The sequence below is a fragment of the Dendrobates tinctorius genome, unplaced genomic scaffold, assembly GCF_039654945.1.
Source record: "Dendrobates tinctorius isolate UK_male_01 unplaced genomic scaffold, ASM3965494v1 ptg000134l, whole genome shotgun sequence".
NCBI lineage: Eukaryota > Metazoa > Chordata > Amphibia > Anura > Dendrobatidae > Dendrobates > Dendrobates tinctorius.
The window spans coordinates 19,731,506-19,747,578 of NW_027361802.1; the positions used below are offsets into that span (position 1 = coordinate 19,731,506).

At 47.4% G+C, this 16,073-nt stretch overlaps 1 protein-coding gene across 1 annotated transcript in view; it reads right to left on the minus strand.

Moving 5' to 3' along the window:
* TRPM6 (transient receptor potential cation channel subfamily M member 6) overlaps window positions 1-14,559 on the minus strand; it is a 278,440-nt gene extending 263,881 nt beyond the window's left edge. Inside the window, exon 1 of the mRNA XM_073543757.1 lies at window positions 14,283-14,559. Coding sequence (XP_073399858.1) covers window positions 14,283-14,300 — 18 coding nt within the window. The 5' untranslated portion in view covers window positions 14,301-14,559. The remainder of the gene's footprint in view (window positions 1-14,282) is intronic.
* Between the last annotated feature and the right edge of the window lie 1,514 nt (window positions 14,560-16,073).

Here is a 16,073-nt window from a genome sequence, read left to right on the forward strand (position 1 = left end):
TAATGAGCATGCTGCGTTTACCGCAATGCATTTTTTTCTTCATGGAAAAAAGCGCATCAATATGCACAAAAGGTGTAGAATTTATTAAAATGAATGCAATGCTTCTTGTAAGCGTTTTTGCCGGTAAAAACCGCGAAAAAAGAAAATGCTTACGTGTGCACACAGCCTTACAGAACAGCACGTGTCAGTCTTGGAGGAGACTCACTGATTAATGATGAAGTGAAGTCATTTTCTGATGGCAAATTCCGTTTTAGAATGATTGTCCACACTAGAAAACTGCTTTCCATGCGTCTAAGTCTTTCTTCACATGTCTGCGTTTCCAGTACATGTGATAGTTTTTTTGTTTTGTTTTTTTCACGGCTACCACAAGTATCCATTATAACCTATATTGAGACGCACATGTCCATATTTTTACGACGGCACTGATGACAATGGCTTATACAAATCTATGGGTCCTTCATAAACCAGTACAGAACACGGATGCCATCCATGTGCAAAGTGTAGGAGAAATTCTGTTATTTAAGGCAATTCTTTATTTATCCATATCGTAAAAACACTGATGACACACTAATGACAGTGGTACGAGTTTTTCATATACGTGCTCCCACTGTCAGAGACTAGACAGAGAGAGAGGAACGAGTCTCAACAAAAACTCATAACTATTCATCTGAATGTTGTGTAATATGTCTTCAGCACATTGACCCAGGAGAGGTGTTGGCCAGTTTCCACAGACCTACAGGTGTTTCTCACAAAATTACAATGTCATCAAAAATTTAATTTATTTCAATACAAAAAGGTGAAACTCAGATTATATAGAGTCATTACAAACAGTGATCTATTTCAAGTGTTTATTTCTGTTAATGTTGATTTTTATGGCTTACAGCCAATGAAAACTCAAAAGTCATTATCTCAGTAAATTAGAATACTTTATAATACCAGTTTCAGTAAATGCACTCAATACTTGGTTGTGGCTCCTGTTGCATCAATTACTGCATCAGTGCGGCGTGGCATGGAGGCGATCAGCCTGTGGCACTGCTGATGTGATATGGAAGCCCAGGTTGCTTTGATAGCAGCCATCAGCTCGTCTGCATCGTTGGGTCTTGTATCTCTCATCTTCCTCTTGACAATACCCCATAGATTCTCTATGGGGTTAAGGTCAGGCGAGTTTGCTGGCCAATCAAGCACAGTGATACTGTTGTTTTTAAACTAGGTATTGGTACTTTTGACAGTGTGGACAGGTTCTGCTGGAGAATGAAATTTCTATCTCCAAAAAGCTTGTCGGCAGAGGAAAACATGAAGTGCCCTAGAATTTTTTGGTAGACGGCTGCGCTGACTTTGGTCTTGATAAAACACAGTGAATCTACACCAGCAGATGACATGGCTCCCCAAACCATCACTGTGGAAACTTCACACTAGACCTCAAGCAGCTTGGATTGTGTGCCTCTCCACTCTTCCTCTAGACTCTGGTACCTTGATTTCCAAATGAAATACAACATTTACTTTCATCCGAAAACCACCTTGGACCACTGAGCAACAGTCCAGTTCTTTTTCTCCTTGGCCCAGGTAAGACGCTTCTGGCGTTGTCTATTGGTCATGAGTGGCTTGACACAAGGAATGCGACACTTGTAGCCCATGTCCTGGATACATCTGTGTGTGGTGGCTCTTGAAGCAATGACTCCAGCAGAAGTCCACTCCTTGTGAATCTCCTCCAAATTTTTGAATGGCCTTTTTTATAATCCTTTCAAATCTGCAGTAATCCCAGTTGCTTGTGTACCTTTTTCTGCAACACTTTTACCTTCCACTCAACTTTCCATTAATATGCTTGGATACGGCACTCTGTGAAAAGCTAGCTTCTTTAGCAGTGACCTTTTGGGGCTTACTCTCCTTGTGGAGTGTGTCAATGACAGCCTTCTGGACATTTGTCGAGTCAGCAATCTTCCCCATGATTGTGGAGCTTACTGAAACAGACTTAAGGCCCCGTTACATTTAGCGATGCACCAGCGATCCCGACCACAATATGACCTGGTCAGGATTGCTGGTGCATCGCTAAGTGGTCGCTAGTGAGCTGCCAAACAGGCAGATCTTACTAGCGATGCAGCAGCGGTTGGCGGTCGATACTTACTGTCAGACGCAGCGATTATGTCTTCTTCCGCCCGCGTTCATGGCTTGCTCATCGGCGCCAGCAGGAAGCCGATGACGAGAAATGGACCAGGCCGATCTTGCGCGATCAGAGATAACCAGCGGGGGAGCCGGTCGGAGGCGAGTGTCACATGTAGCGATATCGCTAGTGATATCGCTGCCGCGTCACAAAATCTGTGACGCTTTAGCGATATTGCTAGTGATATCGCTGTGTAAAGGGCCCTTAAGGGACCTTTTTAAACACTTAGGAAGCCTTTGCAGGTGTTTTTTGTTAATTATTCTAATTTACTGAGATAATGACTTTTGGGTTTTCATTGGCTATACGCCATAATCATCAACATTAATAAAAATAAACACATGAAATAGATCAATCTGCTTGTAATTACTCTATATAATAGGTGTTTCACTTTTTGTATTGAAGAACTGAAATAAATTAACTTTTTTATGATATTCTAATTTTCTGAGAAGCACCTGTATTATGGAGGTCATCCATATTCTTTGAATGTAGAGCAAGTAATTGCTAGCTGATAGACACTTTTGGAGTCCATTATCCCGTGTGAAAACAAAAGATTGGTTAAAGATATTCAACCAGATGGATGCAGCTTCTTCCTGAGATCAGTCAGCCAGTGGGATCTGATTTTGCCCATGCATCAGAAATGAGAAGATTGACGAAGATACCTTCTACCAATAGACGCTTCCAAGGTATGGTCTACATTTACTATGTATTATAGAATCTGTCATTAACAGTTGTCAAAGTGTCTAGAAAAAAAAAAAAGTCTAACTTGCAAAATGCACAAAAGTAGTTCTAAAATACACAATGATGTAAAATGTACAACACTCATGAGGTGGCATAGATAATAGAAAATGGTCTAATATTCCCAGTAAGAATTTTTTAATATTTTAGGCATACTAAAAAAATGCATGGATCTTACACTATTAATAAAATTTCACCATAGCGCATTGCATGTCTATATGAAGAACTAGCTGAAGAGCCCGGCGCTGCCCGGGCATAGTAAGTAACTGTGGTTAGTGTAGGGATGTGACTCGCTCAGGTGCAGCGGCAGACAAACATGAGGCAGGTTCTTCCCAAAGTTCATGAGGTTTATTTGCTCCATAAACCATAACTCAGCATATCACCAACATAGCCTCTAGCTTAGGCACAAAAGAACATAAACGTCCGTGGCTTCAGACTCGGACCGAGAGTCTCAGCACATGCTGGGAGGTGTAGTCCTCCCCATATACAACTAATATACCCAGCTCAGGGCAATGTCCAGAGCAGCGCTCTATCTGCAGCCGCAGACCCAGGAAGGCTTCTCCTTCCTTAGCACACAGGCCCCTCTCTGTAGTGTCCCACCTGGACACAGGGAAGTCTGTCCACACTCTCACATACTCCCTCCACTCTCACATGTGCCAAACACCTCAATTACATAGCCCTGTAACCACACCCAAAGGGGATCACATGGCTATGACATCACTAAAGGTTGTATAGACACACACAGGCTTCCCTGACACAGTGTAACAGAAAGATCAGCAGTACCTCTGCTGATCAATACACCCTGGAGCCTGCATCCCAAGGCCACCCACCTTGAGACCCATAATGGTCATTTAGGACCCTGCTCCCGTTACCACACTGAATGTGCCTGTACACCCGTCCTGGGACACCCACACAGCGCCCCCTAGCTGACATAGTGGTCACTACACCACATACCTCCCCCCTCTGTTCAAACTTGTGGGGTTGAACACATGACATCACCCAGGTATCTTGAGACCTGGCACCCATGTCACCTTGCCCTACAAGTCGAGAGGACCATCTCCATCTGTTTCTGTAGTCAAACTGCCTCATATTCACGTTAGGCCTCCCCCGCCCCCAGCGGTCAGTATTTCGGCCTTGGGCTTTGGCCTTCCCGTCAATGTCCGTCAGTGTGATCAGACACTCTTTAGTCTCCACCTGTTTGCATTGCGCTCCGTCACCCGACCTTTCTCTCACTGGCCGGCTCTCCCAGTTCACACGGTCATGAGTCCCACGTCCAGCTGGGCCAACTGGCTGGTCTGACCCTCTGTCACTATGTCCACCACCGGGTCTTGTGCCTATGTTACTACGATTAGAACGGCCACTTGCGGACTCTCGACGTTCTTGCCTTCGACTACCTGTCCTTTCATTCCTTGGAGGATCCCTTCGGGTCCTTACACCTTGGGTTGGAGGGGAACGCCACCTGACGCTCTCTATCTGCTCATTCATCTGCAGTTGATCCTGTCTTAGCTGCTCAATCTCCTTCAGGTACGCTACCCGATATTCCAGGAGCATGCGAAGCTTCCCAATGCTTTCCACCGAACCAACCACAATGACAGGAACCATGTCATCTTCAATAACGACTTGGATTTCACCAGCAGGTGGGATCCTCACTCTCTTCACACAGGATCGATTCACCATCTCCTGCATCACCTTTCCAAGTCTGCCAACGACTTTCCCCACCAGATTTCTGGGTACCGGAATTATGTCTTCCACAAAGCCCAGCCGACTTTGTGCTTCCCTTGCAAGCTCCAGACGTCGAGCGGCTTTCCTATTACGCTCCACGAGCATCTGTTTCGTGCGGAGACATTGTAGGTGCATCTCCTTCAGGACAGCCACCCTTCTCTCTGTGTCTTCCGTTTCTGCCAGTATCACCAACTGGTCTGTTTCTGGTGCCCAGCTCACACTATAGGCCTTTACTGCCTTTTTAAAGGTCTCATGCACACCTTCGCTGGCACACGCTTCTCGCACGTCTTCGGGTACCTCCATCATGCACTTGAAGGTCATGGACTTGCTCTCATCCTGGACAGATGGCTCTGGGTTCCCCACGGACACTTCCCTCAAGGTATCTGCCAAGACCGGGTGACTGTCTTGTGCAGCTCTTGGTTCACCATCTTCCTGAGATTTACAGTCTTCAGGACCCTTTTCCAAGATGGGCTTTGGCAGTTCTGCCTTGCTATCAGTCGGGCAAGGCCGCTGTACGTCTTCGCCCATCCACTTCTTCTGCAGAAGACCTTTTACTACTCCACTGAGTTCTTGCAGAACTTTATCTTTCTCCTCTGCCAGGTAGCGACGCTCATCCTCTCTCCTGAGAATCTCCTGTTGATGCTTCTCTTGGGCCTCTCTGAGCACCTCCATATCTTCCAACAGGGTCTTGTTCATGGTTTTACACGCTGACAGGTGACCTCTGAGCTCAGAGACTTCCTTCTCCAGCTCATCCACTCTGTGCTCAGCTGCTTGCCTTAGGACTCTTTCCCGTTCGACATGTTCTGTTACAGTCTCCTTTATCAGCTGTATCTCACGACCCTGCTCTCTTTTGTCCAGCACGTGTCTCACCACTACCTCTTTAATTATATCATCAAAGGGTACCACTGGGTCAGTCACACCAGTCGAGTGAACCCTCCAGCACCAATGTGTCTAGTCCAGTAGTCTCATCTCCCAGCCCACCATCTGTCTTATCACGAGACGTCAGGTCCGTCAGTTGGGCAGATGTACTTCTTCCTCTGGTCAGTTCTACCTCTGACCTGTCCATGTCAGGAGCCGTCACTGTCTCAGTGTCTGCTTGCCCCACAGTCGAAGCATCTCCATCGTCAGACCAAACGTCATCAAACAAAAGAAAGTCCCGGCCCCTCTCCCAGGCATAGACTAAGTCCCGTGGTATCCCTCTACCTTGGCACTCACCACCTTTGGTCCCCTCAAACACTACTGTGTCTACTGCGTAGTTCACCGTGACCCCGTGTTTACAGCGAACCCTGACGTTTTTCTCGGTCAGAGAGAAAACGAGAGGCGTTCCTGTCAGAGTCACCTGACTCTCTGATTCCAGCCGACCAAAGGCTCCTTCCCGGTGCAGCATCACTGTACACATCTGTGGCCCATCATTACTCCCCGGAAAGGATATTCCACATTCTGAAAAAGACCTGCACATACACTGCGGTACTCCAGACATACCTACTGAGACACCCAGTGCTGTCACTTCTTCACACTTGGCCCCTTTCTGGACCACCGCCCCCTTTTGGAACTCCACCCCTTTTTGGGTTACCACTCCAATTTGGGTCACCGCCCCCTTTTGGGACTCCACCCCTTTTTGGGTTACCACTCCAATTTGGGTCACCGCCCCCTTTTGGGTTTCCACCCCTTTTTGGGTTACCACTCCAATTTGGGTCACTGCCCCCTTTTGGGTCACCCCCCCTTTTGGGTCACCGCCCCCTTTTGGGTCACCGCCCCCTTTTGGGATTTCCCCATGTCCGTCCTGCAGAACCTCTTAGGCCACAGTTCACACAGTACAGTTTGTCTTTTAACGATACCACACAAGTCTTTGCTGGCACCACCACAGCTCCTGCTGTCACTGATCACCGGCACCTCCGGCTGCTGTTCACACACATACACAGCGGCTGGTGTCACTGCAGCTCCTGCTGCGCCATCTTCGTGGACCCGCCGATCCACCGGAAGCCGCTTGTCACCTTCGTAACCCCGCCGGGTTACTGGAAGCCGCTTGTCACCCTCAAAGATAAAAAAGCCACAAAAGTGCGCCCATAGGGCCTTACCAGTGCAGGTATAATGGGTTATGCAGCAATAATACAGGGTACTCACCCTTAATAGTTGTGTAAAGCCACAACTACTGTATCCGCTTAGTCACATGCAATAAAGCTGCAGCAGGATGGCGTAGACAGACAGCGTCTGCTACCAATGCTCCCAGGGCAGATCCCTTAAAGAAAACACCAGGTCCTTGTGCTGCGAGACCTTCGTGACCCCACTGAGCCACAGCAAGCACCTTCAGGTTTTGCAGAGGAAAAGAAAAAAAAAAGAAAAAAAACACATGCACAGTCTCTCACATGTCCTGTTCGTGTGCCACTCAGGACGTACCGTCTCCACCTGAGACCGTCCAACACACAGGGCACACCGGGTGCTATTCAGGGAGCCGACCCTCCTCCCAGGGTCTCCCAACACACCAGCCTCACCAGGTCCAGGGGCTCAGCGGGTGCTCTTCAGGACATCCGTCTCCGCCTGAGACTGCCCAACACACGCCTCACCAGGTCCAAGGTCATAGCACGTGTTCCAGGGATCCGATTCCTCTCCCAGAACCTCCCAACACTGACCCTCCAGGACCTTGCTCACTGACCCCTCCAGGAACACAGTCTCTCACTGACCCTGGTCAGTGCAACACAGACTCCTGTCTGTTACCTGTGTCGGCCACACAGGTTCCTGGACGCCTCTTCTCCTCCAGAGGTATCCCACAAATATTAACACAGTCACTTTCTCTGACCTCGGTCAGTATTACTCACGGTTGTCAGACTGTCTGCTCTCCTGGCTCAGAATCGCCAGCGCTGCCACACGTGCTTCTGGGAATCGCTGCCCGCAGTCTGTCACCAATTGTAGGGATGTGACTCGCTCAGGTGCAGCGGGAGACAAACATGAGGCAGGTTCTTCCCAAAGTTCATGAGGTTTATTTGCTCCATAAACCATAACTCAGCATATCACCAACATCGCCTCTAGCTTAGGCACAAAAGAACATAAACGTCCGTGGCTTCAGACTCGGACCGAGAGTCTCAGCACATGCTGGGAGGTGTAGTCCTCCCCATATACAACTAATATACCCAGCTCAGGGCAATGTCCAGAGCAGAGCTCTATCTGCAGCCGCAGACCCAGGAAGGCTTCTCCTTCCTTAGCACACAGGCCCCTCTCTGTAGTGTCCCACCTGGACACAGGGAAGTCTGTCCACACTCTCACAGACTCCCTCCACTCTCACATGTGCCAAACACCTCAATTACATAGCCCTGTAACCACACCCAAAGGGGATCACATGGCTATGACATCACTAAAGGTTGTATAGACACACACAGGCTTCCCTGACACAGTGTAACAGAAAGATCAGCAGTACCTCTGCTGATCAATACACCCTGGAGCCTGCATCCCAAGGCCACCCACCTTGAGACCCATAATGGTCATTTAGGACCCTGCTCCTGTTACCACACTGAATGTGCCTGTACACCCGTCCTGGGACACCCACACAGCGCCCCCTAGCTGACATAGTGGTCACTACACCACATTAGTTATAGCAAATTATAATTATCCTCCATCCCATAGTCCCGTGCCCATATACCCATCATACATATCCGCCATCCCATAGTCCCATGCCCATATACCCGTCATACATATCCTCCATCCCATAGTCCCGTGCCCATATACATACCCGCCATCCCATAGTCCCGTGCCCATATACCCATCACACATCCTCCATCCCATAGTCCCATGCCCATCATACATATCCTCCATCCCATAGTCCTGTGCCCATATACCCATCATACATATCCTCCATCCCATAGTCCCGTGCCCATATACCCATCATACATATCCTCCATCCCATAGTCCCATGCCCATATACCCATCATACATATCCACGATCCCATAGGCCCGTGCCTATATACCCATCATACATATCCTCCATCCCATAGTCCCATGCCCATATACCCATCATACATATCCGCCATTCCATAGTCCCGTGCCCATATACCCATCATACATATCCTCCATCCCATAGTTCAGTGCCCATATACCCATCACACATCCTCTATCCCATAGTCAACCATTATGACATCATAATGAGCGGCGGAGGGGCTTGCAACCTATGATGACATCAGCGTCGCCATGGCAACCGTTATGACATCATGAGGGGCGGGGCTTGATACGCACACACTGCTTCCCCATTATGCAAATAGGGGCATTATGACATCATAATGAGGGGCGGGGCTTGACGTGCACACACTTTTTACCCAGTATGTAGACAGGGGCAAAATTGTTTGGTAAATTGGAACGCGCAGTGTTAAAATTTCGCCTCACAACATAGCTTAGGACGCTCTCGGGGTCCAGATGTGTGACTGTGCCAAATTTTATGGCTGTAGCTGCGACGGTGCAAATACCTATCCCGGACATATACACATACACACTTTGAGCTTTATATATTAGATACGACTGTCCATTCTTCATTCTGGTCTCCATTTTCAATTATGTAACTTATGATGGAATGTAAAAACTAAAAAAAGGTCTCCTTCGATTTACTTTGTCATGTCTGATAATCCTCTCATGAGTAAGAAACCCATTGACATAAGTTCTATCGACATTTGTTCTCAGCCCTTATCTCTCATGTTCAGTTCTCGTAACAAACAGCAAAACATAACTTATTAAAATAAGAGATATATAGGAACTGGAACGTTCTTATCAGAAGACTTGCAGGTACAGGTTTCTCCTGAAGACAAGATGAACTATAACCTGAAACACTTGTGACACACGAGAGACTTAAAAGAATACCGTAATCATTTCTTATTATGAAATAACAAAGGTCATAAATCCAGTTAAAAAACCACAACAAATTATATAATTAAGTTGCACACTATGAAGTCATAAATACTTGCATAGGAAAACGAGGACATAAGAGGGGACTGTCCGGAATCCACCAGACCTACAGTAGATTTGTCAGCCATACTACTGAATGGAAGTTTGACTAACAACCCTAGAGGAAACATTTTTTAAGACTCCAGAATCTAACGTTGATGGATTTTATGTTAATTTGAATGATGATTTCTACATGAGGTCAAGAGTATGCTTTGCCTTTTAGGGCACACTGACTATTAAGTTTTTTTCTTCCTCATGATAAATAAGCAGAAAAAAGTTCCTAAGATGTACAGTCTTCTCCCATACTTCTTTTTAGGACAGGGTCAGATGGCTATATAACTCATGTGAGGATTGCATCGCACTGCACAGACTGGTCCGACACCTCTCCTGAGCTGAGCAAGACAGCATGATGGATTACTATTAGTGATGAGCGAGTATACTCGTTGCTTGGGTGTCCTCCGAGACTTAGTTTCTGTCGAAGCAGCTGCATGATTTGTGGCTGCTGGACAGCCTGAATACATGTGAGGAATGCCTGTTTGGTAGGGAATCTGTTGTGAATTTGCTTTCTGGCCTCCCTCGGGTTATTACTGAAGGTAGTGGAGCTGGTCAGATTGACAGAGGGGTTGCGAGTTCTCTTTCTGGGCTCCCTCTGGTGGTTACTGGAGGTAATGGAGCTGATCTGATTAACAGAAGCTTGCCACCTAATAATGAGGACGACTATTGGAGATCTGGGGTTTCAGATTGGGATTTAAGACAGCCGACTCCCTCTATCCCTGCTGGTGATTTTCTTCTTGCCTCCTGAGGTCTGATGTTTCCAGCTCAGTCCCTGCATGTTCAGCTAAGTGTTCTTTTGCTATTCTGTTTGCATTTGATCTGGTTTTGTCTATCTCAGTTTTGTGTGGGTCAGCCAGCTCCGGCTGTGCTGAATCACCATCCATATGATACTGCTTGTGCCAGTTTGTTTTTGTCCCTTATTAGATTGGCCTCTTTTTGCTCTGCTTTCAGAATATACCAGAGTGCTGATATAGTGGGCGAAGTTGTGCGACTTCAGTGTTTTTTGCATCAGACGTGTTGGACTTTTTGCAGGGTTTTTTGCGTGATTGCAGACAGTGTCTTTCCTTTCCTTTCTAGTCAGTGTGGGCCCCATCATTTGCTCAGTCTATTTTCCTGCCTGCGTTTTTGTTTTCATCTTGTCTCACCGACAATAAATGTTTGGGGGCTACCTATTCCTTTGGGGTCTGCTCTGGGGCAGTTTAGATTTCCCTTCTTGCTTTAGGCTTAGTTAGCTCTCCGGCTGTGCCAAGGCATCTAGGATCATCGTAGGTACGCTCCACGGCTACTGCTAGTTGTGTGGATAGGATCAGGGGACTGCAATCCGCATAGTTACCAACCTCTCTGGTTTTCTGTGGCTTAGCTTGGGCTTGCTCTCCTCTTCGGTGACCCAATCATAACAGGAATCCCCACATGTATTCAGGCTGTCCAGGAGCCACAAATCATGCAGCTGTGCTGACACAAACAATCTCCGAGCACGCCAAAATACTCAGAGGACACCTGAGCATGCTCTGGAAAACCTGAGCAATGAGCATACTTACTCATCACTAAGTACTATGCAGCAGTCAGGCTCAGGTCAGGAAAGCCCACAGCCAGTACGATGTTTACCATGCGATTCTCACACAAGAAATACGACAGTCAGGCTGGTTTCACATTAGTATTTTTGTGCGCAGTGCATCGTGCGCATCCATGCGTCCCTATGTTTAACATGGCGTACGCATGGTCTTGCGTTGGCATGCGTTCGTCTGCGTTTTCGTGCGCATGCGTTTTTTCCAAGTGTGAGTCTAGACGCGCCGGAAGCAACATGTTGCATTTTTGGGTCCACCCAAAGGCGTCAAAAAAACATGCGTACGCTTGCACACAGAATGCGTCAAAACAACGCATTACAGTCTATGGGAACGCAGGCGTGCACATGGACATGCGTTTGCCTGCGCATGCGTTTTAAGATTAAACATGTCTAGACACTGGTTTAAACCACCCTCTACACAAAGAAACATTGTCTGAAATGGGAGTATAAAAACCTAATGTCTGACTGTACTTTTTTTCTCCATTTATAATGCATGCGCATAAAAACGCATGCGCGTTTTTGCATGCGTTTCTACTTGCGTACGATGCACTGCGCACAAAGACGCAAATGTTCTTTTCCCTTCCTTGGCTTGAAATTCATATACACATGTAGAATGTATGCTTATAGCCAGAGCGATTTTTCTACATATACAGAACATGGTGACCACGAGTCCTCTGGAAAAGGAGCAGTCTGGCCTCTGGGCACGACCATTCAGGCTCCATGCCTATGACGAATTTCTAGAGATTTGTTCTCCTGTATGTCTTTGTATATACAGTCTCCTTACATCAAAAGGATCTCAGGAATGATTTCCCTCTCCTTGGGAGCAAGATCCATCATTCCTTGATCATCACGGAAATATACAAGAGATCAAATGAATGTGATGTGCAAGAGACATGTCCACATGCCATGTCACAGATCATCTTTGCATTACAGATAAGACTATATTTTAGCTGTGGGAATCATTGTAAGGCCGAGATCACACATGCAAGGAATACAGCCGAGTCTTGCATGTTAATACCCGGCACTGCCGCCGGCACTCGGATCGGAGCGTTCAGCTGCATAGAAATACATGCAGCTGAATGATCCGATCGGAGTGCCGGGTACTGACGTGCGAGACTCGTCCGAGTTTCTCGCATGTGAGTATGAGCCCTTATGCCGGGATCACACATGCAAGGAATACGGCCGAGTCTTGCATGTTAATACCCGGCACTGCCGCCGGCATTCGGGAGTGGAGAGTGAAGCTGCATAGCAATAAATGGAGCCGCACGCTCCACTCCCGAATGCCGGCGGCAGTGCCGGGTATTAACATGCAAGACTCGCCCGTATTCCTTGCATGTGTGATCCCGGCATAAGGGCTCATACTCAAATGCGAGAAACTTGGAAGAGCCTCGCACGACAATACCCGGCACTGCCACCGGCACTCGGATCGGAGCGTTCAGTTGCATAGAAATACATGCAGCCGAATGCTCCGATCGGAGTGCCGGGTACTGACGTGCGAGACTCGTCCAAGTTTCTTGCGTGTGAGTATGAGCCCTTAAAGGGAATACTCACACTAGCCTATAAATCAGATGAGTGCAATGCAGAAAAAAAATTGGATTGCACTCGCACCAATGTTATTCAGTGAGGCAGTGCAGATCAGCGTATGTTTTTCTCTGCTGTATTCGGCATGTGGAAAAAAGTCACTCGGAAATCTCATGGGGGGGGGGTGAGAAAAAAAAAAAAAAAAGAAATCGAACGGCATCCAATTTTTATGGATACAACACCATGCTGTAACATAGGAAACTGTGAATGGTCCTGTAAATGATTCAAAGCTGTTGGGTAAAAAAAATGGATTGTATATGGACAGTACATGGATGACAAGTGTAAGATAACTTTGTAGAGATCTTGGCTAAAACAACCATATCAAACCGTCTAATAAGACTGTTCACATCTGTGTTCTTTACGTCTGCTGTTTTGCTCTATCATGTGACCATAGCAATGACAGTGGAAGAACAAGACATGTCTCCTGACACCAACGGTGGCTGATGGGCCCCCTGACCATTATAGGGTCTGCCGGATTTCTGTCTTGGTGTCTGTCTTTTTAACCAATAAAATTTAGGCCAATGCTTCTCATTCATCCATGAAGAAAAAAAAAAAATTAAAAAACCGCTCAAGTCCTTGTATCTCCAGCACTGCATCCTGCTGACATAGCTGCCCACCACATGTGACCGCTGCAGTCAGTCACTGGGCTCAGAGGTGCTACCGAAGTAGAACAAGACCCTGCGGTGGCCAGTAAATTCGCTGCGGTAGTCATATATAGTTGACAAGTTTTCACCACAGATTGGCGGGTAGTAACGGACAGATAGGGAAGCAAATGCCTATTACATTTTATCTCACAGCGGGAGAAGCCCTGGCTCGATTTTTTGGGTGAAGTCAACAATCTTTTTAAATTGTGTTAGGAAATCTAAAAATATATAATCGGTTGAATTACACACTGTTGACACCTAATCAGATTATTTTATGGAATTGACATTTTCACACCCTATTGTCTAAAAAATAATATATCCCAGCGATACGGTTGTTATGGGAACCAGTGACCTGTCGCGGGCAGCATAATAGTACCAATAGCAAACCTGGGGTACTATGGAAGGGCACTCCTCTGGGTTTGGGGATGGCAATATACAAACAGCATGTAATAAGCATCGCACCATAGTGACGCGTGCACACCGCAGTATAACTACATGTGTCTACGGTACCATAGTAACATCTAATATCAGGGATTTTCTGTAGATCCACATGAAAAAAAAAAAAAAGCAAAAGAAACCACTGTGTGACTAATGCATCTGCATTAGAGCAATCACCAGACCATGCCCCTAATATTTCTTCCCTACTTAATAAAATACCAGGCATTAGTTAATGCAGGGTGAAAATCAATATATGTGTGTAATCCTCATTAAACTGCTGTCATAATAAATTATGCTATATGGGGCACTGCAAGTACCAGCAGATCTGTTGTGTAGTAGGGAATGCGGAGACTTGCAGTACAGTCCTAGCTACATACTGCCACTATATTATATAGGAGTGAAAAGAGTTTGTCAAGCAGCTGCAAAAAGTCTAGAGGGGAAGTATAGTAACTCTATACACTACCTTCAGCTGCATCTTCATGGTGCTGGAGACTCCCCAGGAGGTGGTAGTCAGCAAGGTCTCCTAAGGGATTCCCAGGCAGTGATCCTCTCAGTCCTCACCAGCAACCTCATCAGACTTTCAAACTGGGGTAATGAGCAGCTTGTGTCCCCCACCCTCCAGGGAAACACTCCAGGAGGAGGATCCTTCCCACAGGCACCTAAGCTGAGCACATCTCTAGGTACAGGAATGATCCTTGATCGCCTACAGTAATCTCAGCCTCGTTTTATGGCTCCTTCTGCGGACTAACACTACACACATGTAGCAATTGCAGCTATAAAAGGAGTCAAGCACATGAGGACATGTTTTTTTTTTAAAGGGCAACAAAAGATAAATTACTGACTACTGGAAAATATAATACGAATGTTATAAGGCGCATTCAGATGTCTGGATAAATCGGTCAAGATTGTCACGCAATCCCCAAACTGGCTGTGGTTCTCCAAACCTTGTCACAAAGTTTGATCAGAGTGCGGTCCAAGTGTCAGTGTAATCAGTTATTCTCGTATGTGGAGAAAAAAAAAAGATTCTCCACCTTATCCTTTTGGTCTGCATTCGGAAGCCATCTGAGTGCGGCCTAGTGCTGAGCAGGCTTAGTGCCAGGGAATGTTTACAGCCGCTGCTCACTATGCCCTGAGGCGTGATTGAAACCGTGCCAGCCCGCCCTTGTAAGGGGGTGAAGAGGAAGAAGAGCCAGAAGGGGGTTACCTCTCCTGCTCCGTGTCCGGAACCACATAGCCAGGCAGCAGGGTTGCCAGGGAAGACTTACTCACTTGGACCGACTGCACCATGTCACTGTAAGGGGCAGTGGGGGAAAAGAAGGTGTAGGGTTCAGACAGGTTCTCAGGATGCAGGGATGAGACACGAGACTGAGTGTGATTTATAAAATAAACGTTTATAAATTGGTGCCGCTGGGGCTTTGCTGAACAAACCAAATAGGCAACAACAAACTGTCCTCGCAGGGACTCAATAACATTTACAACACTTTTTCTTATATTAAATGCGACTAATCCGGCTAGTCCGGGTGTTGCAGGCCACGTACAGCCGAACTAAGGGTCCTTATTTCCTATGGACAACTTATCCTTCCAGGCGTCGTTCAGGATCGCAGATGCGGCCGCTCAGAGGTTGCTGATGCGGCTGCCTTGATGCCCCGATGTCCCGGGATGATTGGGTTCGACGGGCCCTGGAGGATCTGTGCTGGTGGGGCACAACAGGCCCTGAAGAATCTGTGCTGACGAGGCACAACAGGCCCTGAAGAATCTGTGCTGGCGGGGCACAACAGGCCCTGAAGAATCTGTGCTGGCGGGGCACAACAGGCCCTGAAGAATCGGTGCTGGTGGGGCACAACAGGCCCTGAAGAATACAGTGGGGTAGGCCTCCAGGAAGTCTTTACCGGCTCCCGCCTCACAGCGTAGTCATGACGCAGTCTCTAAAATGACGGTTGGCCGGCCTCTGCTCAGGGTCCCCCAGTAAACGGGACGGGGGCCTCTATGGCGAGGTGGCGCCCCCCTGAGGCCGGTGATGACAGGGCCGCAGCTGTGGGAGAAGGAAGGGGAGCAGTATCCTGACCGCTGTAGCGGATTCATGTGTAGCCGAAGCGGCCGCTTGAGGTCGCGGACCTGTCACAATGGGGAGGGAAACAGCGGGTGCGGCAGTGTGCGACCGTGTGCGGGGAGCGGCCTCAGGTGAAAGTCTCACGTGTCACTTGTCGGTGAGTCCGTAGCTTCCCACTCACAGACCCCTGACGGTCTCTCCAAA